The 25,476-nt window shown below is 60.5% G+C and overlaps 1 protein-coding gene, 2 long non-coding RNA genes and 2 other non-coding genes across 6 annotated transcripts; 4 read left to right on the top strand and 1 right to left on the bottom strand.

Moving 5' to 3' along the window:
• Positions 1-6,297: 6,297 nt before the first annotated feature.
• On the top strand, positions 6,298-9,540 carry LOC144285810 (uncharacterized). 2 transcript variants are annotated; one of them, XR_013354027.1, is made up of 4 exons: positions 6,298-6,409; positions 6,817-6,878; positions 7,686-7,750; positions 8,484-9,540. It is a non-coding gene; the product is annotated as an uncharacterized LOC144285810 (long non-coding RNA). The 2 variants fall into 2 exon arrangements; XR_013354026.1 differs by having other exon boundaries at positions 6,300-6,427.
• Positions 6,972-7,104, top strand: LOC144287331 (small nucleolar RNA SNORA17). Its single transcript, XR_013355169.1, has one exon. It is a non-coding gene; the product is annotated as a small nucleolar RNA SNORA17 (small nucleolar RNA).
• LOC144287324 (small nucleolar RNA SNORA43) lies at positions 7,842-7,977 on the top strand. Its single transcript, XR_013355160.1, has one exon. It is a non-coding gene; the product is annotated as a small nucleolar RNA SNORA43 (small nucleolar RNA).
• Positions 9,541-11,234: 1,694 nt separating the features above from the next.
• On the bottom strand, positions 11,235-19,014 carry DIPK1B (divergent protein kinase domain 1B). Its single transcript, XM_077851424.1, has 5 exons — positions 18,856-19,014; positions 15,611-15,745; positions 12,995-13,102; positions 12,675-12,851; positions 11,235-12,116 (listed from the first exon to the last, which is right to left on the bottom strand). The coding sequence occupies exons 1-5, from the start codon at positions 18,916-18,918 to the stop codon at positions 11,307-11,309; spliced, it is 1,293 nt and encodes a 430-aa protein (XP_077707550.1). The 5' UTR covers positions 18,919-19,014; the 3' UTR covers positions 11,235-11,306.
• Positions 18,146-21,251, top strand: LOC144285811 (uncharacterized). Its single transcript, XR_013354028.1, has 3 exons — positions 18,146-18,891; positions 20,061-20,311; positions 20,927-21,251. It is a non-coding gene; the product is annotated as an uncharacterized LOC144285811 (long non-coding RNA).
• Positions 21,252-25,476: the final 4,225 nt, after the last annotated feature.

Below are 25,476 nucleotides of genomic sequence, written 5' to 3'. Positions count from 1 at the left end.
GCTCTCGCGTGTGGATGGCACTGGCTCAGGCTCTAGAGCTGGCTCCACAGATAGTACGAGTCTAGCTCTGGTGCAAATTCTGGGTGTCAGATGGTTCTAGATCGTAGCTCCCGCCAGAGCTGGCTCCGCTCCACAGCTCATGCAACGTCTGGTGCTGGAGATGCTCTAGCTCTCTCTCCCCTGCTTGCTGACTGTGGGTGAGATGCTGACCCGTAGGTCAGGCTGTAGCCCCGAGGGCAGGTAGGGGTCTGGGGTGCACCTCATCTCCCAGGGACAGACATGGGTGCTGGTGCGGGCACAGGTGTGGATGGATGAACAGGAGAATATGCCCAGATCTCCCACCTGGGGACACCCTCCCCACCCCCCTGCATCCCTGGGCTGCTGGGGGGTCACATGAGTATAACATGTCAGGTGCTATTACCTTCCAGGCACTGTTCTGAGGCTGTGGGCAGAGCAGTGAGGAAGCACTGTCCCCACCCCCGTGGGCCTGCCCCGACCAGAGGTCAGAGGGGCATAGGGTGCCTGGCAAGTGTCTCCGCTCAGGTGGGAGCAGCTGCTGGGGTGGTGGGACACACAGATGTCCCTAACGGGAGCTCAGGACTGAACCAGGCAGGGTCTGTGGTGTAGGGGATGCGGGATCCTTGGTCTGAACACCCCTGTTAGGTATTGTCCCCATGTAGCCTTGCCTGTCGCTCTCCCTAGTTTTGCCTCCATAAAACAGGCTGGGAAGGAGGCTGTTCCTGGGTTCAAGAGTTATATCCAAGTGCAGACCCAGGTCTAGATCAACTCTGGAGGTGGATTCAGCTCTGGCACCTGCCCGGCAGCTGGAGCCTGGTCCTACATGATGCTTGCGCCAGCCCAGAGATTGAGGTAGCTCCAGTCTCAGCTCTCTTGCCAGTTTTCCGGTCAGAGCCACCTTTTGAGCTGGATCCTGCTCCGGCCCCCACCGTGGAACTCCCTGGGGTGGAGCGGGGAGGGCTTCTGTGTGAGGAGGAAGTCAGGTGAGGGGACCCCAGGCCATAGTGACTTTACTTCCCTGACCATACAGTCCCCTGAGATTTGGAATCTGAGTAACCAGGCACCCGCATTCGGACACAGCCCCCTACCCGCTCAGTTGGTTGGAGATCCTCAAACCAACAGCATGCTTTCCTGCTGCTTCTCTACGTCTGGAGGCCACAGGCTGAGGACAGCGCGCCCTGCCAGCAGTGCCTTTCATGGGAGGGGTCCCGTCAGGGCTCCATTTGGCAGGAAGGGTGGAAAGGTAACACTGGGACCCCAGGGCCATCCCGCCCAGCCCTATACCGCTCTGTTCCCATCTATGCAGCCCCGGTCCCCTCCCAGAGGATGCATGTGGGAGTGGGGAAGGGGTCATGTGGGGTGGGCCCTCCCTGAGGAGGTGCAGGCTGATGAGGGGTCAGAACCTGGTGGGCAGGTGCTGTTCACTCCCCAGGTCCAGGCTGGCTGGTGGGATGGGGTGTGGGGGCGGTGTCTTTCTGCCCAGGGCTGACCCCGGCCCTGCAGGGATGGGTAGCTGCGTCCTGGGTGCAGGGCTGTGCACACCCAGGTCTGTGTGTGGCCTGGGAGCAGCAGGGGGAGTGGGCAGGAGCACAGGGAGGAGGGCCGGGCGGGGCTGTGAGGCCTCTGGGTGGCTGCTGGTCCCTGTCCTTGCAGAGCACCGTAAAGGCCAGAGGTGAGAGGCCAGGGGACACCCTCCCCATGTCTCTGGAGAGGGGCAGCCGTGCCCCGCAGCCCAGCAGGGCCACCACAGACTCTGGGCTGGAGGGACTGCACCAGGGTCTCTAGGACCAGGGACGACCGAGGAGCCATGGCCCACAGAGAACGAGTATGAGAAGCTGGGCGGGGTGTCTGGGCAGGTGTGGGTGCTGGGCCCCACAGGGAGGAACCCCAGAGGCTGAGGTGGGGCCAGGAGCCAAGACTGGGCTCAGACACCCAGCTGGGGGACAGTCGTCAGGGAGATGCCCTGGGGGGGGTGTTCCTTCCTGGCTGCGGCCCCTCTGGGAGGCCCTCAGCTGGGTCTGTCCCTACAGGGGCTCATGGAGAGGCAGGCATGGTGGGAGGGCCTCTCTCCTCTCACAAGGGGAACCCTCAGAGCCCTCTCCCACGGCCCCAGTTACAGATGTAGAGCAGCCAGGAGCAGGGGTGGGAGCCCGCACCCCTACAGAGCCCAAGGATGGTCCCCCTGCAGCCGGAGGGCCCCTTGCAGAGGCTGTTCCTGCATCCGCAGCTCTGGGGGGAGAGGGGGTGTCCACAGAGACTCCTGCAGGGGCCCTGGAGCAGAAGGTGACCTGACAGGGGTGCTTGGAGAGCAGCCACACGAGGAAGAGGAGCTGTATCCCAAGCAGGGGGAGTTGGCATCTTCTCCTGCCCCAGGCCCTTCTCCAGCTCCTGACTGACCCTGCTCCAGCTCCTGACCCTGACCCTGCTCCTGACCCTGCTCCAGCTCCTGACCCTGCTCTAGCTCCTGACCCTGACCCTGCTCCTGACTGTGTTCCAGCTCCTGACTCTGCTCCAGCTCCTGACCCCGCTGCTGCCCTTGCCTCAGCCACTACCAGTGTTCCTGCCCCCACACCACCTCCTGCTCTGTCCCCTGCTCCTGCCCCAGCGGCTGCCAGTGATCCTGCCCCTGCTCCGGAAACTGCTCCTGACCCAGCTGCTGCTCCTGTTCCTGCTCCAACACCCGCTACTGTTTCTTGTCCTGAATCTACTCCTGCTCCTAACACTGACCCTGTCCCTTCACCTGCTCCTGATCCTTCCCCTGATTGTGACCATGATCCTGCTCTTGCCTCTGCTCCTGACCCTACACTTACCCCTGCCCCTGATGATGACCTTGCTTCTGCCGCTGTGCCTGCCCCTGCTCTAAACACTGAATTTGGTCCTGATCCTGTCCCTGCTCCTGATCTTGAAAATGACCTTAGTCCTGCACCTGCTCCTGCTGCTGCCCCTGCTGGTGCTCCTGCTCCTGACACTGACTTTCCTTTTGACTCTGCTCCTGACACTGAACTTGCTCCTGCTTGTACTCCTGACCCTAACCTGGGTCATGTCCCTGCTCCTGTCCCTGTTCCTGACACTGCCCCTGCTAATACTCCTGCTCTTGCCCCTGCTCCCGACAATGACCTTGCTCCTTCCCCATCTCCTGACAATGACTCTGCCCCTGCCCCTGTTTGTGACACTGACTGTTCTTCTGCCCCTGCTCCTGATAATGAACCTGCTTCTACCCCTGCTCTTGACCTTGCTCCCCACACTGACCCTGCCCCTACTCCTGCTCCTACCTGTGCCCCTGGTACTGACACTGACCCTGTTCCTGCTCCTGACAATGACCTTGCTCCTGGTCCTGCTCCTGACACTGACCCTGGACCTGTTATTGCTCCTGCTCCAGGGCTGGCCCTTGTCCCAACTCCTGGCCTTGCGCCTCCTCCTGACAATGACTTTGCTTCTGCCCCTGGTCCTGACATGTATCCTGCCCCTGCCCCTGGTCTTGACAGGGACCCTACTCCTGCCCCTGCCCCTCCTACTGTTCCTGCAGGGCTCCCAGAGACACACCTGGAGCCCACAGGCCTTCGAGGAGACCTCCTTGTACAATCACCCTTCGGTCCATCACTTGACCTCGACCCACCGCCCACATGTCATCCCCTCCCCCTGTGGTCTTTCTTTCTGGTATCTGTTCACTGTCTTTCTATCTTTACACATTCTGTGTGGCATATACTATTTCTTTTAAATAAAATTACTTCTTTTCAATTGAACAAATCATAAGTATGAAGTGTGTTCCCGCAACTGTGCCACCACATCACAGAACTTTGCTGTAGAACATCTCAGTCCCCAAAGGACACCCTGACCCAGAAGCCTTCCCAACCCATTTCTCCCCCAGCCCAGGCTCTGGAAATCCCTAAGTTGCTCTCTCTCTCTCTGTCCCATTATGTGTTCTGGATGTTTCCTGTGAGTGGAATCCCACAGTAGGTGCCTTTGTGTCTGCTCACATATTTCAAAGGGATCCATTTGTGTGTGTTTATTTAACACAGAATTTCCTTTATTCAGTATTGAAATCCATGATGGATGAAAGAGGAGGTGTCATAACAGAGGCCCCTTAAGTAAATATGGGCACACTCTAGTGGTCGAGACCCCATCTTTCTGGGACCCCACAGCCAGACCCCAGGCAGGAAACGGTGGGTTCTCCCTGTGGCCAACACAGACACAAGGGAAATGCAGAAAGCTGGAAGACACTCCACAGAGGGCAGAAGCATTGTCACAACCCAAGGCCAGAGAAAGTTTTCACAAACCTCTGTGCAAACACTGCTCCACCTCCATGGGGTCCACAGGGACAGAGACCAACACACGCACGAGCAAGGGGAGGGGAGGACACGGGGAATATGTGTCAGAGATGGGAGCTCCCAGGGAGGGACTCTGGCAAAGGAAACCCTATGGGCTGGGATCCCTGGGTGGCGCAGCGGTTTGGCGCCTGCCTTTGGCCCAGGGCGCGATCCTGGAGACCCGGGATCGAATCCCACGTCGGGCTCCCAGTGCATGGAGCCTGCTTCTCCCTCTGCCTATGTCTCTGCTTCTCTCTCTCTCTGTGACTATCATAAATAAATAAAAATTAAAAAAAAAAAAAAAAAAAAAAGGAAACCCTATGGGGCCAGCGCTGGTCACCTGCCCCATTTGCCCAAGAGGCTCTGCAGCCACAGCACTTATTAGACCACTGATGTGCACCAGACTCTATGGGTGAGAAAAACAATGCTATGTTTTGTGGCCACAGGAAGAGTGCAGCTGCACAGGGGCGTGGAGCAAAGGGCCTGTGAAGATGGGTGGACGATGCCCCCTCCAGGTGAGCAGGTGTGAGCTGCCTTCTGGTGCTTGGAGGAAGTGAGATGTTATTTCCATTTCTTTCAGTCTGGGGGCCTGGTCATCCTGTGCTGGGTTTTCTCAGTGGGCGAGAGCAAACCCAGGGATTCCCATAAGCTTGGGCCACATCCTCAGCTTCCTGAGCTGGAGTTCTAACCAGGGACCCTCCCTGAAACTGGGAGGCTGCGGATGCTGAGCCCTGAGGTGTGGCAGGGCCTGGGGACACTCGCCCTGACCCACAGGACCTGTTCCAGAAGGTAGTGCCCTACAGCTGCCTGGGCTAAATGTGGTCCCAGCAGGTCAAGAAGAGCAATGGGCACCTGCCTCCCACTGTCCATGCCATCATTACCTAGTCCAACCATGTGGCCAGCTGCTTTGAAGACCAGAGTGTGACATTCCTCTTTTTTTTTTTCCCCCAGCATTATGTCTGCAAAGGTCTAGCTGTTTCCTCTGGGATTTTGCTTCCTCCAAGTTGTTGGGTAAATGGGGGTGGGTGTCCTTCCTTCCTCAAACCAGCCTGGCCTGTCCCAGGGAAGCCAGACTACTATTGCTCCTCCAGTGTGCAGCGCACCTGCAAGGGGAGAGCAGCCCACCTGCCCAGTACTGCCCAGTACTGCAGGGAAAGGTCACAGGCAGCAGAGCCTTCAGCCCCAACAGCTAGACTGCAGAGGGAGGCAGGTGTGGGTGTACCTCGGGACGCCCCACTTTGCCCCTAGGGCAGAAGATGCTCATCACTGAGAATGCTGTGGAGCTCTTCATGGAAGCCCCCCCGCAGCGGGAGCTTACGAGATAAGGCGGATGCATGACGTCACCCCCACCTGCCCAGGTGAGCAGGTAACCGGTTAGCTGGTGGGAAGCAGCAGGGGGCTAATGAATCCAGGCGGGTCCTCCCAGACCCTGCCCCAGGGGCTGGCCGGTGAAGGTGATCCTCCCGTCAGCGGGAGACCTGGCCTGGGTGGGTGAGGGTCAAGACCCTGCAGGGGTCTTCCCGAGGGGCTTCGGGCGGTGCACCGGGAGATCCCATAGCCAGACGCCCTGCTGCCAGGAGTAAGGAGGTGGCGCCCGCTTCAGGGACGCTCGTGGGGTGCAGGGCGGGAACCTTGGAGGCAGGGTCGAGCGCTGGCGTGCCTGGCGCTGTTCGGTGTGCCTTGCGTAGACTGGCTCGGGCGGTTCGGCCGCTCACGGATGTAGGGTCACTGCGATTTCCATTTTGCCGCGTCCAGCCCTGGGGGAGGAGGAGCCCAGCCTGCGGGGCCGGGCTGCCCCGGCGTGGGAGGGGTCCTCGCTCCCGCCCCCGACGCCGCCTGCAGGGCCTGCGGGGCCTGCCGCGTCAACGCCGGGAGGGCCCGCTAGAGGGCGCCGCAGCGGGGGGCTCGGGGCGGTGTCGTCTGACCCTCGCGGGCCGCCGTACGCGCTATAAAAGGCGCGACGCGTGGGTGTGCGCCCTTTCTCGGGCGGCGGGGCGGCGGTGCCTGCTGGAGAGCGCGCGGGCCCGGCTCCCCTCAGGCAGCGGCTCGCTAGCCGAGGTTTGGCGCGCAGGGCCCGGCTTTCCGTGAGTCCGCGCTCGGGGGTGAGGAGTTGCTGTACTTTTGTTTGGAAAGGCGGCCCGGTCGTTATTTCGTGCGTTGTGGCCAAACGTAGGGCGGCGTCCGCGTGCCGCGGTGCCTGGGTCCCTCCCTGGCCGCGCCGCCTGCCGCAGAGGTGCGGGCGCTGCCGGCTGGAGTGTGTGCACCGGCCCCAGCGGCTGGCACGTCAGGCGGGACCCGCGCCCCTGACCCCGGTGTTGCGCGCGCCAAGCCGGGTTGGCGGTGGGAGTTGAACGGCCCGGTGTATTCTGGGAATACACGGCCCAGGTGGCAGGGCCTTGGGGTTGCAAACGCAGCAGAGCCGTGTGGGTGCAGAGCTCCTTTGCTCACGTGTCGGGTTTCTGAAAAGGGTCCGTTTCTTTTTTTCCTCTAGGGAGCTTTCCTGCTGGAAACCCGGCCTGGAAGAGCGTCCTGGGATCTCGGGTGAGTTGACAGGTTAGTGTCAACAACTAACTAACTGTTGTTTGCAACTTCAGCGCTTTCTGTGCCATCTCCTGCAATGGGGTAGGTAGGTGGTCCTTCGTCTCCACTGCCCCCAGAGGCGTTGCAGGTGTGGCTGCATCTGTGTCACATTTGTGTCATTGGGTGGCAGAAAGAAGAGAGGCTTATCTACGCCCAGTGTTCAGCTGGTGAACGTCTGGATGATTAATAGTCTGACACTTGACAGTGCATCTGGTGGTGCCTGTTTGCTGGCAGCCTCAGGCCACCGTGTAAAAGCCCTTGGATTGGCCTAGTTCTTGGGTAGCCCCCGATGGGGACGTGGGTCCCTCAGAGTGCAGGTGGTCTGACTTGCCGAACATCTCAGTTATACATATTTGTCACAGTGGATGAAACAAACGATGGCGCCTGATATTTTCTTCTTGGGGTTAAGTGAACACCACAACCTAACAATCCAGTAAAGTTCAAATTAATTCAGATTAAAGAAGCTCAGGTTGAGAGGGTGTGGGAGTCCCTAAGAAAAGCCATCCCAGGTGCATCAGCCACTAAGCTACTTCCGGGTGCCAGCGCTGGCTGTCCAGGTCCATGACCTCCACCTTGGGCTGTCTGCCAGGGCTCTGCAAGGTGATGGCAGAAAAGGTAAAGGACGCTATTCATAGTTAACTTCTGCCACCTGCCTGGCCAGCCGGTCAGGTTCTTCAGAATCCTGCAGAGGTGGTTTACTGGCCCCTGGTTGGGTTAACAATGACAGCCAGCTTGTATTCTACTCTGATTTGGGCCTAAGCATTTTTATTACTGTTACAGGAAGGAAGGTGATAGCTAGCCTGTGAAGGGGGCCAGAATAAATGACCAGCACCATCCAGAAGAAGGTAAGAGGAGAAATGAGGCTAGCTCCCCCTGGGGGGAGGCCATATTCCTGGGCCTAGCCAGGTGGGAAGGTGGGAGGGACTGGCTGCCCTGCAGGTGCTGGACCTACTAGCACCACAGATACAGCTGCTTTGCTGCACCTGGGATGTCAGGGCAAAGAGGAAGTGGCTATTTCTACGCTCAGTGCTCAGAACAGTGGGCACTAAGAATGGTTTGTAGCCAAACATGCCTCAGCTGCCGTGGACGCGGTTGCTACTACGTGCGCTCGGCAGGCACACCTACCCTGGGCTTCTGCCTGGGAATGTGGAGCCTGGCACCAAACGCTTTTTCTGATTTGTCTGTAAAGAGACCCTTTATGGGAATTGAGTGCACCATGCATGTATATGAGCTTTTGGCACAGTGGGATTGACCGGAGGAGGTCTCTTTCCTGAAAACAGTCCCTCTGTAGGTCTGTCTGCAGAGGGCTTTCTGGAAGTCCTTGGGCAAGTGTGTTGTGCATCCCTGGCTGAGAGCTGCTATGAGTGGCCTGTTGTCCCTCCCTGTGCCTCCAGACCCCTGCTTTAAGGACCCTTTGAGAGGAGAGGATGTCTCGTCAGGCTGGGGATGGGAGGGAGGCCAGAGGGCCGCACCTGGCTTTGTAAAGGTCAGGCCTGTGTGGAGCCCAGTAAGCCATGGTCCAAACCAGGACGCTGGTGAGTGGAGGGATATGACTAGGGCTGTCCTGCCTCCTTGCAGGTGGAGAGCCCAACACCGGGATGAGTACACAAGACTGGGGCTGAGAGACCCACTGATTTCAGGTGAATAAGAGTAATATGTGTTGCTTTTTTTTTTTTTTTTAAGGCATTTTTGCAAAGCGTTGAAAAGCAGTTGAGTGTGCTCAGCTGAAGTTTGCCCCCATGAGATGGCTCTGTTGGGGCCCACGCAACAGGAACCCTTAAGAGAAGGGCTTAGTAGAGACTGTTCGGACTCCAGGAAATCCAAGCAGGCTAAGGCTTAGGGAAGGGGTCCAGACAAATGGGGCGTCTGTGCCTTTGCTTCTGATGCAGTGATGATTTGCAGAGGCACCCCCCAGTGGCCAGTGTGGCCCTGGCTCTGCTCTCAGTTGCCTCAGGGACAGGGCACACCCCAGCTTGGAGGTGCCAGGCCTTCATGTGTCCTGTGTGCACCTTGTGTCGGGGGCTGAGGATGAGGAGGATCTTCCCTGCAGGGTCTTGGTTCTTAATCCAGCCATTGTGTTCAAGGGGGAAGTAAGATCTTCACAAGCAGAGCACAAGCTGGGTGGGGCTGGGGGACAGAGGGAGGGAGCATCTGAAGCAGAGTCCACAGCCTGTGGGGAGCCTGACACAGGGCTTGATCCATGACCCTGACAACAAGACCCGAGCTAAAACCAAGAGTTGGACGCTCCACCGACTGAGCCACCCAGGAGCCCCAATTCCTTTTTTTTTTTTTTTTATGATTTTATTTATTAATGAGAGGCACAGAGAGACACAGAAGCAGAGACATAGGCAAAGGGAGAAGCAGGCTCCATGCAGAGCCCAATGCGGGACTCGATCCCAGGACTCCAGGATCACGCCCTAGGCCGAAGGCAGATGCCCAACCAATGAGCCACCCAGGCGTCCCAGGAGCCACAATTCTAAACTTTTTTGTGCTATATTTGGATTATTCCTCCCCTACCCCACAAGGAAGAAAAATCTAGTTGGGGAAAAAGATGTATGTAGGATGAGTTTTAAGGTAAGCTGAAGGGTCGAATGATTTTTTCAATAAAAGTGTTTCTCTCGGCAAAACTTGAAAACTTGGTCTTGAATAAATTGTCTTAACTTGGGATCCCTGGGTGGTGCAGCGGTTTGGCGCCTGCCTTTGGCCCAGGGCGCGATCCTGGAGACCCGGGATCAAATCCCACGTCGGGCTCCTGGTGCATGGATCCTGCTTCTTCCTCTGCCTGTGTCTCTGCCTCTCTCTCTCTCTCTCTGTGTGACTATCATAAATAAATAAAAATAAAAAAAATAAAAAAATTGTCTTAACTTGGCTTTTCCTTACACTGATTAGCTGAGGCCCAAACAGGACACCATGTGTGTGCATGTCCATGCATGCACCTGTGGATGCAGGTAGGAAAGCCCCTCTGGTCCCAAGTCCATGACATTCAGGGAAGTACATGCAGAGAGTGTCTGCTCCAGGTTCCCATGTTGCCTTTCCCAGGCGTTTTTAAAGAACCACTTTGAGTTAAGCCTGCAAAAATCAGTGGCCTCTGCTCCCCCCTCCCCCCATGGCCCAGGATGGGGACACTGCTCTTCCCCCAGGTCCCCGAGCCTCCCCAGATCTGGGATGGAGAAGTAATAAGACCTGTGACTACTTTGTGGAGGTTTAGAAACCTTACCTTTCATCAAAACGATTCCAGGGTTTCCACTTTGCAGAATGGAAGCAGAGGGAGCCACCTGTTGACCCCATGGGGGTGCCTTGTGCCCCCTTCACCCAGCAGGTCACAGCCTGCACATCCTCAATGCAGGGCACCTGCCAAGGAAAAGGGCATCGGGCTCCTGCAGCTTCACCTGGTGCAGGGGGAGGGCAAATGCTTGACTCTTTCCTGGATAATGGGGTTTCCATCTAGTCTTTCCCTGAAGTCTGCTCATGCTGAGGCTGTGTTGTGTGCAGCTGGCCTGCAGGAGGGGGTTCTGTAAAGAGTGAGCTGGCCCCGCCTCTTGTTACCAGGACACCTGGGTCTTAATTCACCTACAGCTGCCTCCATCTGCTACCTTCCTCGTGAACCCTGCCACTACCAGGCATGGGGGCTGGTGTTCAGCAGGAGTGGGACATTTCAGTGTCTGGCATCCCATCACTCCCCTCCCGCCCCCGAGAATGGGGCTCTAGGAGAGACCGTAAGGGATGCCTGCTGACGCTTCTCCAGTGAACTGACCCAAAGGACTGTGCTGCATTCCATCCAGCTTGGGCGAGGGCAGCTCCCACGTTTGAGCCCCGTAGGCCATGGATGGTGGGTGTCAAGCCAGGGCCCCAACGTGGCATGAGAGAACTCCAGCCTCAGAACAGCTGTTTATTTACATGTCAGGTTCTTCAAAGTAACAAAGCCCAGGGGGAGCCCTTCAGCCAGCCCTTTGGTCAGGCTCCACGTGCTCCCTCCTGCCCCCTATCCCCTTCTAGCCTCTCCTGGTCCAGCTCTGCAGGCCCTCTGTCAGGGTTCTTGGCATCTGAAGCTGGGGAACGAGGGTGAGGGGGGACTACACAGGGCTTCCCTGGCTTGTTGCAGGAGGGTCACAGGAACTGCATCAGGGGATGCTGGAGCAGGCCAGGCCTCCAGCTCCTGTGTTCCTGTCCTTGGCTGAAAGGCAGAGTGAAGACGGGGGCACCAAGAGCAAGGGTGGCTCTCCAGGGCCCAGGCAGCCCCCTGGGAGGGAGAGGAGCAGGATGGGGGCGCTTGTCCATCAGGAGTACTTGAGGTTGGAGCAGGTGGCCCACTGGGATGGGGAGGAGCAGGGTGTGGGTCCTCATCCATCAGGAGTACTTGGGGTTGGAGCAGGCGGCCCCAGGGGTGGGGGTCCTCGTCCATCAGGAGTACTTGGTGTTGGAGATCTCTTTCCAGAGCAAGGTCTTCAGGTGGCTCAGCACCAGAGAGTGGTGCGCCTCCACCTGGCTGGCCAGCCCGCTGAGCGTGGTGCAGGTGCGCAGCTGCTTGCCCAGCTCCTGGCGCAGGTCGGCAGGGGCGCCGGGTAGCAGGTAGTCCCGCAGCAGCTCACAAACCTTGGCCAGGTTGGGCTGGATGAGGTCGTCCTTGCACTGTCTCATGAGCTTGTCGCAGGGGGCCCGGCAGTCCCGGCCGTAAGTGCAGTCCCTGCTGTGCTCACAGCGGCGGCCCTGCAGGAAGCGGCGCACGGCCGCCTCGGGGGCCACCTGCTGCAGGTCAGCCATCCTGAAGTCATACTGGGCCGTATAGCCCACGTTGGCCAGTGTGGTCTCGCACATGTAGAAGGTCCCATAGGCGCCGTGGAAGAGCTCCTCCACGAACTCCAGCAGGCCGATGGCGACTTTGGCCCTCCATGGCCACGCGGGCCCCAGCCACCGCTGCAGGGCTGAGTGCAGGGCAGGTGGCAGCAGCGTGTGCAGCAGGGGCGGCAGGGCGGCCCCATGCCAGGAGCCATGTGGTACCCCCTCGGTGACATAGAGGTCCCCACAGGAACCCAGCAGCCTGGATGCGTGCTCCTCCTGGAGGGACAGTAGTAGCAGGAACTCGTTCCGCTGCAGCAGGGCCCACACCGACTTGGCCTCGGCCAGGGACACACGGCTGTCCTTGTTGAAGTCGGCCATGAGCAGCACCTGGCCGACCAGTGCAGGCAGGGACGGCAGGTCTCCCAGGGTCGCCTAGCATTGAGAACAAAAGGAGCCCGAATGAGGGCCAGCAGGCTTGACCTGGTGGCAGGTCTCTAAGGTAGCAGGACGCCCTCCCTGACGGAGCTGGCTCAGACCCTGGGATGATCACTGAAGGGGGGGGGGGGGCACCCATGATTCCCAGCACATCTGCCAGCTGGGGAGAGCCCACCTCCAGTACACAGAGGGAGGGGACTTCTCAGGGCTGTGCAAAGCTACCCTTGCCGTCCCCTGGAAGCCCTTGCTGACCACTGGTGCCCCCTCACTTCTCCAGGAGCTGCTCCCGGGGCTCTGGGTCCCGGCATCTGCACTGAGATTTGGAGCTGGGGAGCACAGAGGTGAAGGTGCTCCCGCCAATCCCAGCCTCCTGTGCACACATAGCTCCTGGCTCTCCCCACACAGATGCCCCCTGGGCGGAGGGGGGCCCTCTGTACCCAATAGGTGCTCCCCTGAGCAAGGGTCTGCCCGGAGCTGGGGTCCAGCCACATGCCTGGCTGGGGGCTCTGACTCCCCCTGCCCTGAACTCCACACGGCCCCCAGGAGCCCACTGACCTTGAGGAAGCTGAGGGTCATCTCTCGGAACTCCTTAATCGAGGTGCCCCGAGTGGGCTTGTCGAACAGCACCAGCTCCTGCCGGGGGACCGGGTCTGACCTGGCCTTGGGGTCCAGGCCCTCCTCGATGCCACACTTAATGGTCACCTCCTTGCCCTGCCACAGCCCGCTGTACACCTGGATGGGGCCACAGGGGTCCTCCGAGCAGACGTCCCCTCCCGCTGCACCTTGTGTCTGAGCCCCGGGCCCCCAGGCAAAGGGCAGGAGGGCCTCCCAGCAGGGCCCCGGGGCTGAGCCCGGCCAGAGCCTGCTGGGCTTACCTGCTGGCCCGGGACAGACGACAGGCACGTCCTCCACTCCACCTTGTGCAGGTTGCACAGGTCCTGGCAGATGGAGCCAGAGATGATGCCCTTGTGGTACTGGTCACACTGGAGATGGGAGGAAGACACCAGGACGTGGCCTGAGGAGGAGGGGCCCCTCCCCTGGCTGGCTCTGAGTCCTCTGGGGTGCGGGGCAAGTTGTGACCCCATCACACATGTCAGTTGCCCCTGGTTCTTCAGCTGCTCCACTTGGCTCAGCTCTCTGTGGCCACACCTGAGCCACGCGGAGGGCCTGGGCACCTCACCCCACTGGCAGGAGGCTTTGTTTGCCAGCCCCTCGCAGAGTCACAGCCACTCTTACCACCCATCCCCACCATCCCTCAAGGTGGGCTCTCCCCTGTGGCAGGAAGTGGGAGCAGCAGAGCTGGACATGATGGGGCCCTGCCCCTGCCCCAGGGTGATGGGAGGGGGCTACTAGCAGGGTCTGTGGTGGGGCTCCCCCCACCCCCAGGTTCTGGGCCTGGGGCTGTCCCTCACGCAAGCCGCCCGCCCGCCCGCCCGCCCCCCAGGCCACCTCATTAGCTAGATGCCCTGTGAGTGGGAGCTGCTTGCAGCCAGAACCAGGCTGGGCTCCGCTGTGGCTGCCCTGCAGGTCTGGGCTGACCCAAGCAGGAAGGTGGGGGCACCCCGGGGGGATGGGAGTCCAGCATCTGCAGCTTGGAGCTGGTGGGGTGCATTCCTGGAAGTGCATCACCGTTGCCATGGAATCCGGCCCTCACAGAGCCTGGCTGGGAGGAAGGAGAGGGAAGAGAGCACAGGGAGGAGTGGGGAGGACGAGGAGGACAGGAGGAGGCAGAGCAGGGCGCCACCGCAGTGTGGGGAGGATGGAGGGCAGGCCTGGGACAGAACCAGAGGCCTGAGAAGGAGGCGTCAGCTGTGGTGTCGTGCAATCGCTGGCTGCTCACCCAGATGGTAAAGGAAACACGGAAAAATCATCCCCCTGCCAGCAGTGGGCTCTGGGCCCCAGCAGCACAGGGCCTTCTGGGTGGGCAGCCAGGAAAACGCTTGTGCCCAGCAACCCTCCCCCCCAGGGCCAGGGAAGGAGCCTCCTGGCCACACTGACCTCCAGGCTGGGGAGAGGCTCCCTGGGGGCTGAGGGGGCAGACTGCCCCGTGACCTCAGGGCACTTCCAGCCCATCAGGCTGGGGGCACAGGGCCCTGCCTCCCAGCCTGTTCCCCATCTACAGGAGGCTGCATACCTGCCAAAGCCTCAGAGCCCGCAAGAACCTGCCCCATGACCCTGGTTGCTTTTGGACACGCTGTGGAACCCCCACGAGGCAGGCAGATCTCCTCAGGAAAGGGGAGGGTGCCCCCACAGCCCAGGGGCAACCCAGGGAGACAGGCTTAGCCAAGTTTCGTGGGTCTCAGAATCCCCTGCTGAGCCTCCAGCGGCTGTTCCCTGCATCCCTAAGCGCCCCGCCACCCCCCCAGGTGCCGCCCTCACGCCTGCAGTGCACCCCAGCCCCAGAGCTCACTACAACCCTCCCCCACCTCTCAGGGCCCTTGGCTGCCCCAGCACCACCCTCACCCTGAGCAGTCCACACAGCAGGGCCTCCCCTGCCAGATGCCCCCGTCTGCCCTACACAACCCCCAGACCCCAGGACATTGAGGGCAGAGCTGAGTTCCAGTGCCCAGCTCAGGCCTGGCCCCTGGAGGCCACCATCATGGGGGAGGCAGAGAGGCCTCTCCCCCAGTGTGGGTCCTGCATCTGGGCACTGGGTGCTAACTGGGCCCCGGGGAGGTATGCAGCCAACAGTCGGGACTAGACCCCTCTCGGCCTCTTGCAAATCCTGTCACGGGGGTCCCAGGCCCCCACTCTAACCCCACCAAACTTGGCCAGAGCAGGCCTGCCAAGCTGGGACATGGGGCCCCCTTCAGTTTACGGCGGGGAGCAGCTCCAGGCTGCGGTGACATGGAGAGGGTGGCTCCTGCAGGCCCTCTAGGCCTGTCCTGGGGCAGCAGAGCCTAGGCCCTCAGATCGCCGGGAGGCCAGGCAGGGCGCAGAGCTGGGTCAGAGGAGTCTGGGGCTTGCTGGGGCCCCCAGGGCCACTGTGGTCCTGTCCCCTCAGCCTGAGTCAGTGTGACCACCAGGGGTGCAAACGTGAGCCCATGTGCCTTCACGTGTATGAGCACTTGGGCTCATCGCACCCACTCCCCCACATGCACACCCATGGACTTGCATGCACTCACGAGTGGCCTGCTCTGAGGCCACAGGCTGGGACTCTGGCACTGCATCCGATCCTTAACTCTGGGAGGGGCGCTCAAGGCCACTAACGGTCTCCCTGCTAAAAGTCCTCCCCCCAGGCATCTTGGAACATTCCAGCCACCAGCTCACACCCTCCTTCCCACCCACAGCGGCCTCCCCACTGTCCCCCTGCCTCCCTGCCACTCCCTAGCCTCTCCTACACCCAGTGCCATCAGGTCCATCTCAAAAGTCCACCATGCTGGCGCCTCTGAGGATCCAGGGCCACCTCGGAGTGGCCAGCACTAGGTGGGAAGGAGGCCCGGGGCTCACTGCTCCGCGTCAGCCCAAGGCCGGCCCCCGGCGACACTTACGATGACCACCTGACACACACGCCCACGGCAGAGCTCCGCGTAGGATGAGTAGTGCACATACACCATCCAGCTGCCCACGAAGATGCCCAGCCAGACCAGGAAGACGTACTTGACCCTGAGGCCCGGGAGCCGGCCCTGCAGGAGAGAGGCCTGTGAGGATGCACCAAACCCGGGGTGCGTGGGTCCCCCAGCCTTCCCAGCCTTCCTCTCCCAGGGCCAACACCCTGCTCCACTCCATCACCCTCCACCCTCCATGCGCCCACTCTGGGGTGGGGGCAGATGCCTGGTCCTCCCAGACTTACATCTCAGCGCAGGCAAAAATAAACCTCAAAAGGAAGGAGGACACAGAATTGGCAACTCTATTTCGATGAGTAAAAGTATTTTTCAGAGATTTTTCTCCCATCTTGCTCTCATTTCATGATGACCTTTAACCTCTGCACAAGGTCAAGCTGGAACATCACCACCACCTCCCACCACCCCGTGCACGCTGTCCTCTGATGGGTGGGGAGTCCTGGCTGATGCGGGGCCAGCGTCGGGGACCCAGGTAGAGGCATGGAGGCCGCTGGTGTGGAGGGCAGGCCTCAGCAGCCCTGCTGCCCATACAGGACTGTACCCCCATGGGCATTGTCCCCAGAGCCAAAGAAGGGCCAACCCAAGGGACCACTGGCAGGTGAACAGGGTCCATCCACAGCACGGAAAATCATTCACTGTTTAATAGGAAGAAATCCCGGCACCTGCCACAATGCGGATGGACCTGGGGGACACAGTGCCGAGGAAGGTGAACCTGGTGCAGGGGGACCAGCCCTGAAGGACTCGCTCCCAGGAGGCTCCTGAGGAGTCAGACTCACAGACACAGGGGTGGGGGGTGTGTGTGTCACAGGGACAGAGTCCAGTCTGGGAAATAGAACAGGGACAGAGGGAACAGATGCATGACAGTGTGAGTGCGCTGACGCCCCTGAGACAGTAAATTTTAAGTTATGTGTATTTTCCCGCAACAAAGAATAAATGAGACAAGCCCCAGCCCCACTGCCAGAGCACTGCCCCCATGTCTGCGGTGGGCTGGGACAGCGTCTCTGCGGGCTCAGCCCTCCACCAGGTTCCCCAGCAGATGAGCAGAGTCACAGGGGCCAGGGGCCCAGACCCACCTGCAGCAGGTGCACTGAGGGTGTGGCCTCCCACCCAGCTCCCAAACCCGGGTTCCAGGGGCACCCTCTCCCTTCCCACCCTGCCCCCAAGCTACAGGCAAACCACAGGCCACCGGGACTGCTGTCCAGGAGCAGCCAGCTGAGGGCACAGGGTCACCAGTGTTCTGGTCAAGGTGGCTGGACCCCAGCGCCAGAAAGCAGGAGGCCCCTACCCGCATGGGGGGGTGCTATGTGCCCCAGCTACCCGGCCAACTCCTATGTGCCCCACTGGGCCACAGTGCTGGGCCTGCTAGTTCTGGGTCCTGGCTGGCTCTGAGAGATGGGGCCACCAGCTCTCTGGTGAACACGGGGTAGGTAGGGGCCCCTGGGCCCAGCACGGGGGCTATGGCCATTTTCACGTTCCTTCAGGAGAGGCAGGGGCCTCACCTCCTGCTTCCATGGCACCCATTCGCACTGCGGCCCTCCTGGGGGGGCTGCGGCAGGAGGACCCCAAGAGCCACAGGGCATGCTTGGAGCCTCAGTGGCCAAGGAGCAGTAGGCTGGGGTGCCCTGTGCAGGCCAAGAGGCTGGGCCTAGGGCCCACTTGTCCCGGCCACCACATCTGCTTCCGTCAGATTTGTTCAAAATGAAAAACAGGAAAGCAGAGAAACAGTGGGTGGGGGGCTGGGGAGCTAGGGGTGTTGTTTCGGCAGGACAAGGTCAGAAGACTTCCAGTGGGCAGAACAATGCTCTGCAAGGTGGCGGCCGGTGTGTGTGTGTGTGGCTTTTGGCCCTGAGGGGCCCCTGAGACTGGCCCCAGGGGGTTGGGGGCTCCCAGCCAAGAGGAGGGCAGGCTGGAGCAGCGCTGGATGGGGGCTCACAAAGTGGCAGTGGGCCCTCCCACACACTAGCCACACCCCAGCCAGACCCCCTGAGGCTCTCCCAGGACACAGTCCCCATTGGCAGGCTCCCACTGACCCAACATCCTGATCTTAGATACCTACTTCCTCCAAGAGCAGCCCCTGCCTGCCTCCCCCCCACCCCCCGGGGGGCCTGGCTCCCCCAGTGAGGGAGCCCGGGAGTCCCTCGTCCTCAGTGCGGAGCGTCCCATGCAACTGCTCCCCAGGCCCACCTGGCCCTGGTTCCTGATGTAGCCACTGACCAGGTCAGTCATAGCCACATTAGCCTCGGGCCAGCACGATGGCACCAACCTCACCTCCAGCCCAGGAGGGAAACTGAGGCTCTGAATGGGACCTGACAACAGCAAGTGGGTGGGGCCTCCGCAGGGCACAGGGAACCAGGGCATCCTGGGTCCTAGGTCAAGCTCAAGCTCTCCCCCCTCCCCCCATCCCTGCAGCAACGTGGTCAAGGCCCCTGGAGGGGGCGGTACACACCCGACTTCCTGGCCTAGGGGTGGGCCTTTGGACACCTCAGCTCCCACATGGTCAAGGGCTGGGCCAAGACCAGGATGTACCCCGAGGTCCTAGGTGGTCAAGGAGGGTGTCCCACACCAAACCCCAATGTTTCCTGGCTCTGAGGTTTTTCCGCACAGGGGAGCTGAGGACATTCAGGCCGCTGGCACCCAAGGGCACCATCACCCTTCCAGGGACCCTATTGGCTGGGCCCTGAGACAGCCTGGGGAGGCCAGGTGTGGGCATCTCGGTCACAGGGTGGGCCTGCCTAGGAGCACCCAAAGCAGAAGTGACAGGCTTCTCAGCGGGGTCTCCCGGGGCAGACAGCGGGCCCCAGGCTGGACAGGGACATGTCCAAGGTCAGGGTGGGGTCAGGGCACACCCCTGGACTCGGGCTGGCTGGGAGATGACCCAGGGGGGACGTTATGTCCTCCGGAGAGCGTTTCTAGGTGGCCCAAGTTTTCCATAACACAAACACAAACCTTCCCTCTTTCAAGTGAGGAAAGAGGAGACTGATGGCCACGGCGTGGTTTCCGGGCCTGCGGGAGGGTCCAGCCCGGGGGAGGGCGGCCCCCGCAGCATCCGCCGCCCCTCCGCCCGCCCATCGGCGCCGCTCCCAGCCCTCGCAGCCCCGCAGCCGCCCCGGGCCCCGCAGCGCAGCGCGTAGGAGCCCCGCGACCCGCGGCAGACCCCGGGGACGGACGCCTACCTGCAGGCCCTTGGAGAAGGGACAGAAGAGCACCAGGTGCGCCAGGCGCCGCAGCCGCCGCATGGTGGGCCCCGGCGTGCGCGGGCCCGGCTCGGCTCGGCCTCAGCCCCAGCCCCGCGGGCCGGCCCGCAACGGCTGCCCTCCGCCGCCGCCTCCCCGCGCGCCCGCGCCCGCGCCCGCGTCCACGACCACGACCACGACCACGTCCACGTCCACGTCCACGACCACGCGAGGGCGCACTCTGCCGGCCGGCCCGGGCGGGGGCGGGGGCGCAGGAGAGGGGCAGGGGCGGGGGAGGGGAGGGGCACCGGGAGGGAGGCGGGGGGCGGGGGAGGGGAGCGGCGGAGGGCCCCGGGGAGGAGGAGGGGAGGGGCTCCGGGAGGAGGAGGGGAGGGGCGGAGGCAGCGCGGCGGGCGTGGGGGAGGGGCGGCCTTGGGAGCGGGGGGCTTCGGCTGCGGGGCCCTCCTCGCGGACGCCCAGCCCGAGCCCCACGGCAGGGGGAGCAGGAGCGGGGGTCCACGTGTGGGTCCCAGGCCGAGGAGCGGCGGGTCTCGCCCCTGTTTCCCGGAACGCGGGGGGCGCACATTTGTCGCTGCGTGGCCCTGCAGCCGCCGCTCCCTCCGCGCCCTCCCGCGTGGAGCCCTGCAGCCCCCGCGCTGGTCGTTGCCCCGCGTGCCGGGAACCAAGGCAGCAGGGGCGCCTCGGGGTCCGGCCCTTGACCGGCGGAGGCCGGAAATCCCGTACCTGGTCCCGGTGGAGCCGCGCGCCGCCCCGTGCGCGTTCGCAGGCGGCCGTGGGGCGGCGGGGGGCGCGGCGGCCCTGAGCTTTCGCAGGGGATTTGTGTGAGGGTGGGTTTTCCCTCCACTCGGACGCGCCGGGCGGCTCGCTGACCCGTGAGCTGGTGTCACCTGCCGATGTCGCTGTGAGCTGTGGCGGTGCCGCGGCGTGCATTTCCCTATCCACTGACGATGTTAAAACACATTTATCTTCTTTGCTAAGACCATTTAATATTTTTTCCCATCTTCTCTTCGCTAATGTTTGTGTCCTCGTATTCACTGTGGGGAGTTCTCTGTGTCTTCTGGAAGCCGCTACCTTATCAAACAGGTGATTCGCCAGGAGTGTCTCCTTCAAAGAGCACAAGCTCCTAATGTTGACCAAGCCCATGACCCACTTTTTCCTGTTGTGGTTTGTGTGTTTCTCACCAGTGGCATCGGAGAAATCTGTGGAGCCCAGCTGCACAAACATCTTGGGTGTTTCCCTCTAGAGACTTTGGTACAGCAGTGTCCCCGTGTCCCTGTGGTCTCACTCGCCACCATGGCCGTGGTCCTGGAAGGAGATGGCCTTCCTCCTGCCGGATGCTCAGGCCAGCAGCAGCGCCCGCAGCACTCCTCGCCTGCACCCCTGCCTCCTGCCTCTCGTCCAGCGGGCACCTCACCTCTCATGGTGTCCCACGGGGGTGAGCACAGGGCGGCGTGACAGCAGGAGAGCAAGACCACAGCCATGTAACTTTGGTGCAGCATGCCATTACCGGCAATCTATTTTTATTACATTATTTTTTTAAAAGATGTATTTATTTATTTGTGATAGACAGACAGAGAGAGAGAGGCAGAGACACAGGAGGAGGGAGAAGCAGGCTCCATGCAGGAGCCTGACGTGGGACTCGATCCCAGGTCTCCAGGATCACGCCCTGGGATGCAGGCGGCACTAAACTGCTGCACCACCGGGGCTGCCCTTTTTATTACATTATTGTCACTGCTGTTGTCCGCCTAGTTTATGAGCTGGGTCACAGGCATGCATGTCATGGAGAAAACACAGCCTATATGGGGTCAACACTGTCTGTGGTTTCGGGTGGCCTCTGGGGGTCTTAGAACAGGTCCCATGTGGGTGAGGGGCGGGCTACTGTCTTGGGTTTTGCACGCAAGCCCATGATTCTGGTCGAAGGTAACTTTTCTAAACCGTGCGGGATGCAGGGCAAGGTGGCATTTCGGGTTTTGGTTTTGTGTTTAGGGATTTTTCTTTGGTGGGCTTTTTGCACATGGATGTCTAGTTACTCTGGCAAATTTGTTGAAAGGTGAACTCCTGTGTGATGCTATCAGTGCTTCCTGCGGGTCACCACGCTTCAAGCAGCCTTCCCCCAGCAGCCTGGACACTGGTTTTCAGGAAGTCCCACTGGGCAGATTCCCAGCGATTCTGCAGGCACCACGGTGACCTCTCCGCCACTGCGGCCCAGCCTGGGGCCAGGGGGCTCTGGCTCAGCCCTCGTGGGGGTTTGCTCTTTAGGCCATGCCTCTGTCGTGTAAACTCTACTGTGCGCATTGCCACGCAGTCTCTGTCACCTGACAGGGCACTGACTGACACAGATCAGGTACAATAAAGGACCCAAGCATTTTATAAAACTGAGACCCACTATACCCTACACTTGAGACCATGTGGCTCACCCTCAGCCCCTCAGTGTCCTCAACCAAGTGGTCATTACCCTCGAACCTAGGCCCATGACAGTCACATGGGGGAGCCCAGGTGGCTGGACCAGAATTAAGTGTATGCCCCGTAGGGCCTTTTGGGGCACCCGGGCTAGCCAAAGCGTGCCCTGAGAGGAAAGAAGCGTCCTGCTCAGGAGGGTCAGGGTAGAAGCCTGGATATCCCAACAGGACCTGGATGCTCCCCAACCCTTTCACCCTGGTCATGACTAGGGAGGTGGTTGAACAAGGAGTGCTTGCCGGGGGGCAGCCGTCGTACCCAGGCCAGGGAGAGAGTGCAGGGGTGGGACCAGAAACCTGGAAGAGTGCACCCTGGGGGAGGCTGCACCCAGCTCAGCAGCAGTAGGTGCCAGGCTGCAGGACACTGGAGGGCCCCCGACACCTGAGCAGCAGCCCACATGGCTGTTTTCAGTGACGCGCAAGGAGCACCATTATCAGATCACAGGAGAAACCAGAGACCCACTGTGTTTTGGGGGCCCCGGGGGGGTGGTGGCCGGTCAGCAGGGGTGGGGGTGCTTGGGAAAGCAGCCCAGTGGCAAGGTAGGAGGCACACCCCACAGCCCTGAGACAGCATTGATGTCTGAGGGCATCAGTTTGCCAGGAGCTGGGGGTTGCTGCCTGGGGCTGTGTCCCCCGCCCCACCCCGGGCAGGAGTCCCATTTGGGGTGTTGTGACCACCTCCACCTCAGGTGTACAAAGTCTGGCATGTTGCCCCCCATCTGTTATGCAGGCTGTCACCATGCATGGTGCCATATGGGATGCTGGGTACAACGGTGGCTGGGTGGTACAGCGGCTCGGCGTGGTCAGGGAGCAGGCGCCCACCGCCCTGAGTGTCTGCAAGTGGCCTGGTGACCGCCAGCCGCCGTCACTTATTCCAACAGTGCCCAGCCCCCAAGAGGGGAGCCTGTAGCCTGTAACCCTGCAAGTAGCTGTACTGGCTTCCTAGGGCTCCGTGACCCAACACCACGGCCTGAATCGCTGTAGGTAACAGGCACTGATTCCGCAGCCATCCTGGAGAGCAGAGTCCACAGGCTACGTGTCAACAGGGTGGCCCTCCCTCCAAGGGTTCCAGGGGACAGGCCCCGCCTCTCCCAGCTGCAAGCGTTGCCAGCCATCCTTGGTGTCCCTTGGCTTGTGGCTGTGTCCCCACCGTTTCAGCTTTCACTGCCATAGGCTGGCTGTCCCCTGCCTGTCCTCTCTCTGTCTTTGTGTCCTCACCTTCAAAGAGCCTATTTCCAAAGAGGTCGCGTTCTGAGTTTCCAGGTGGATGTAAATCTGTGGAGTGTTTGGGGGGGAGGGGACACTATCCAATCACTACACAGACCAAACAGCTGCATCATTGGAAATAGCCCAAGAATTAGTGAAAATATAGGGACCCCAATATAAGAAAAGTGGCTTAATCAGGAGAAAAAGGTATTTATCTCTCATGTAGCACTCTAGGCTAAGCAAGCAAAGGCTGGGAACCTATGCTGTCTGGGAACTTACATTCCTGCTGCCCTTATTGTGCTGCCATCCTCAAAACGTGGTTTCTGTCTTGCAGTCGAAAATGGCTGCCCTAGTGCCAGCCATCACCTCCACGCTCCAGCAAAGAGGAGGAGTGAAGACATGACAAGCATGCCTCCCCCTTTAAGGACCCGGAAATACATACTGTTTCTGTTCTAGTCCCTGTAAGCTTAGTCACGTGACAATGCTTGCCACAGAAAAGCCTGGAAATGTAGTCTTCATCTGGATAGACACACGTCCCACTAAACTCCAGGGTGCTGGAACAAGTCACAGGGAAAATGGAGAAATAAAGACATAGGCTCCCTGGGCACATGGCACTTCCATAGCCCATCCCCCTACCCCAGGCCCCAGTAGCCTTGCACCGAGGTCAGGGGACATGTGTTCCCTGCAGGCAGGCGTTCTGGGATGATGAGGGACGGGGCAGGGGTGTGGCCGGGGAGGAGTGGGGTTCCAGGCAGAGGAACAGAGTGTGCAGAGGCCCAGAGGCAACAGGCTGGACCAGGTATGAAATGCCTGCATTACAGCCGGGTGTGCAGTGGGGGGCGGGGGGGGGGGTCTGAGCTAGGAGGCGGGGCCCTGTGGAGCCTCCAATCTGGACTCAGAGCTACAGCCCTGAGAGCCTAGGGTCACCGGGACATGCACAGACCAGTGGCTGGGGGCGCTGACAGTGGAATGGAGGCTGGAGCAGCCTGGGGGCTACTGGGGTCCCCAAGCTTGGGGCCATGTGCACTTGTCAGAGGCCCCCACACAGCTGACCCAGCCACTCCTCACTGCTACCTCCTCTTATAAGGGCACCAGCTGGGATGTGGGGCCCATCCAGGTAATCCAGGGTGAGCTCACCTCGGGACCCTTGATATCTGTGCAAGGGTCATAGGTTCGGTCACACTCCTAAGTTCCAGGGGACGTGATCAAGGTGTGGGGACACCGGCCAACCCACTACAATGACGAAAGCAAATTGCAAAACAGTACACGTGGAATGATACCAGTTTTGTTGTTAAAGAACATGTGGTGTTATGAAGATTTTATTTATAGGGGCACCTGGGGGGCTCAGTGGTTCAGCGTCTGTCTTTGGCTCAGGTTGTAACCCTGGGGTCTTGGGATTGAGGCCCACATCGGGCTCCCCAAAGGGAGCCTGCTTCTCCCTCTGCCTGTGTTTCTTCTCTGTCTCTGTGTCTCTTATGAATAAATAAATAAAATATTAAATAAATACACAAATAAGTAAGTAAGTAAGTAAATAAATAAATGGCCAACGTAGGTCTGAGTGGCTGCCCTGAGTGCCCAGAACCATAGTACCATTATAAGGGCTGCACCATGTTCCATTGCCTGAAGAAACCCTGGTTTGTGTAACCATTGCCTCTTGCTGGGTACTTAGGGTGGTCTGCTCTTCCTCCTTCCTGAGCAAGGCTGGGCGTGTAGTCTTCTGGCTGAATCTGTACCCCATTCCTTAATGATTAACTTCAGGACAGGTTCCTGCAGATGACATTTCTGGGTCAAAGGCCTTATCTGCCTTGGTCCATGACAAACACTGCAGAGCCCCACCCAGCCACCCCACTGGGGCCCCTAAATGGTCCTGCTTCCCTCCTGTTCTTTCAGCCCCAGAATGCATCTGTCTTGCCACCTCAGAGTCTTGTGAACGCTGTTCCCTCTGCTGGGACTTCCACACCCCCCACCCCCACCCGAAGGCAACCCCTTTGGGTGGGTCCCAGCTTCAACGGCCCTGTCACAGAGGCCTTCCAGGTCACCTGGCCCCTTGAATGCCAGGACTCCCCCATCACACCCCACCCCACCCCCCAACCATGTCAGGCTCACCACAGGTCCCCCAGCTCCCCACATCCAGGCCTGAATCTGCCTCTGCCCCAGACCTCACTTGGGACCTCAGGATGTCAAAGACCGTGACCTCTTCCTTCCCCCCCACCACTGAGAAAGCGGGGGGGGGGGGGGGGAGGAGGAAAGCAGGGGAGATGAAATTGGGGAGAGAAGGTGTTAACCGCACAGCAATCAGGCATCAGTGGGCAGGCTGGCAGTGCGTGACCCCTGCGGCCGTGGGTGGTGTCAGAGGGCGGCAGAAGGCTGGGGGGCAGTAAGGGGCCCTGAGAACGGCTGGCTGTAGGGCCTAGAGGAACAGCACCCCCTCAGCTCCCGCCGTTAGGGGAATGCATGCCAGGGTCAGGTGCTGTACTGGCTCCTACCTTGCTATCTCCTGCTGATTTCAGGCCCATGTCACCAGCTCTGTGTACCTGGCTCATCCTGACACCATGTGGGGCCAGGCCCCCAGGCAGCCCTCAGAGACCCCACCTCAGGGACAGCCAGCCCGCATGCTGGGGGGACGCTCAAGCAGCCCTGTAGGGGTCAGAACACCCAGGAGCCTGTGCGTCCTGCCCATAGCCAGCGTGCTGCCAGCCTCTGAATTCCTCAGCCCCAGCCAAGTCTTCTCAATGACCTGGGTCACGCCTGCATCACCAAGCCGCAGTGAATTCCTGACCCTAGAGCCATTCCCGTTTGAGTGGCTATGCTTGGGGTGCTGGTTACGCAGCAACAGATGAGGGATGCAGGACGACGCTTTTAGGACTGGATGCCCGGAAAAGCGCCTTCCCAGGGAGAATGTTCCGAGAAAGAACGAGTGACAATGAGTCCAAGCGGC

Source organism: Canis aureus, chromosome 16, assembly GCF_053574225.1.
Source record: "Canis aureus isolate CA01 chromosome 16, VMU_Caureus_v.1.0, whole genome shotgun sequence".
In the NCBI taxonomy this organism is placed as follows: Eukaryota; Metazoa; Chordata; class Mammalia; order Carnivora; family Canidae; genus Canis; species Canis aureus.
This window is presented reverse-complemented; position numbering and strand designations above follow the sequence as displayed.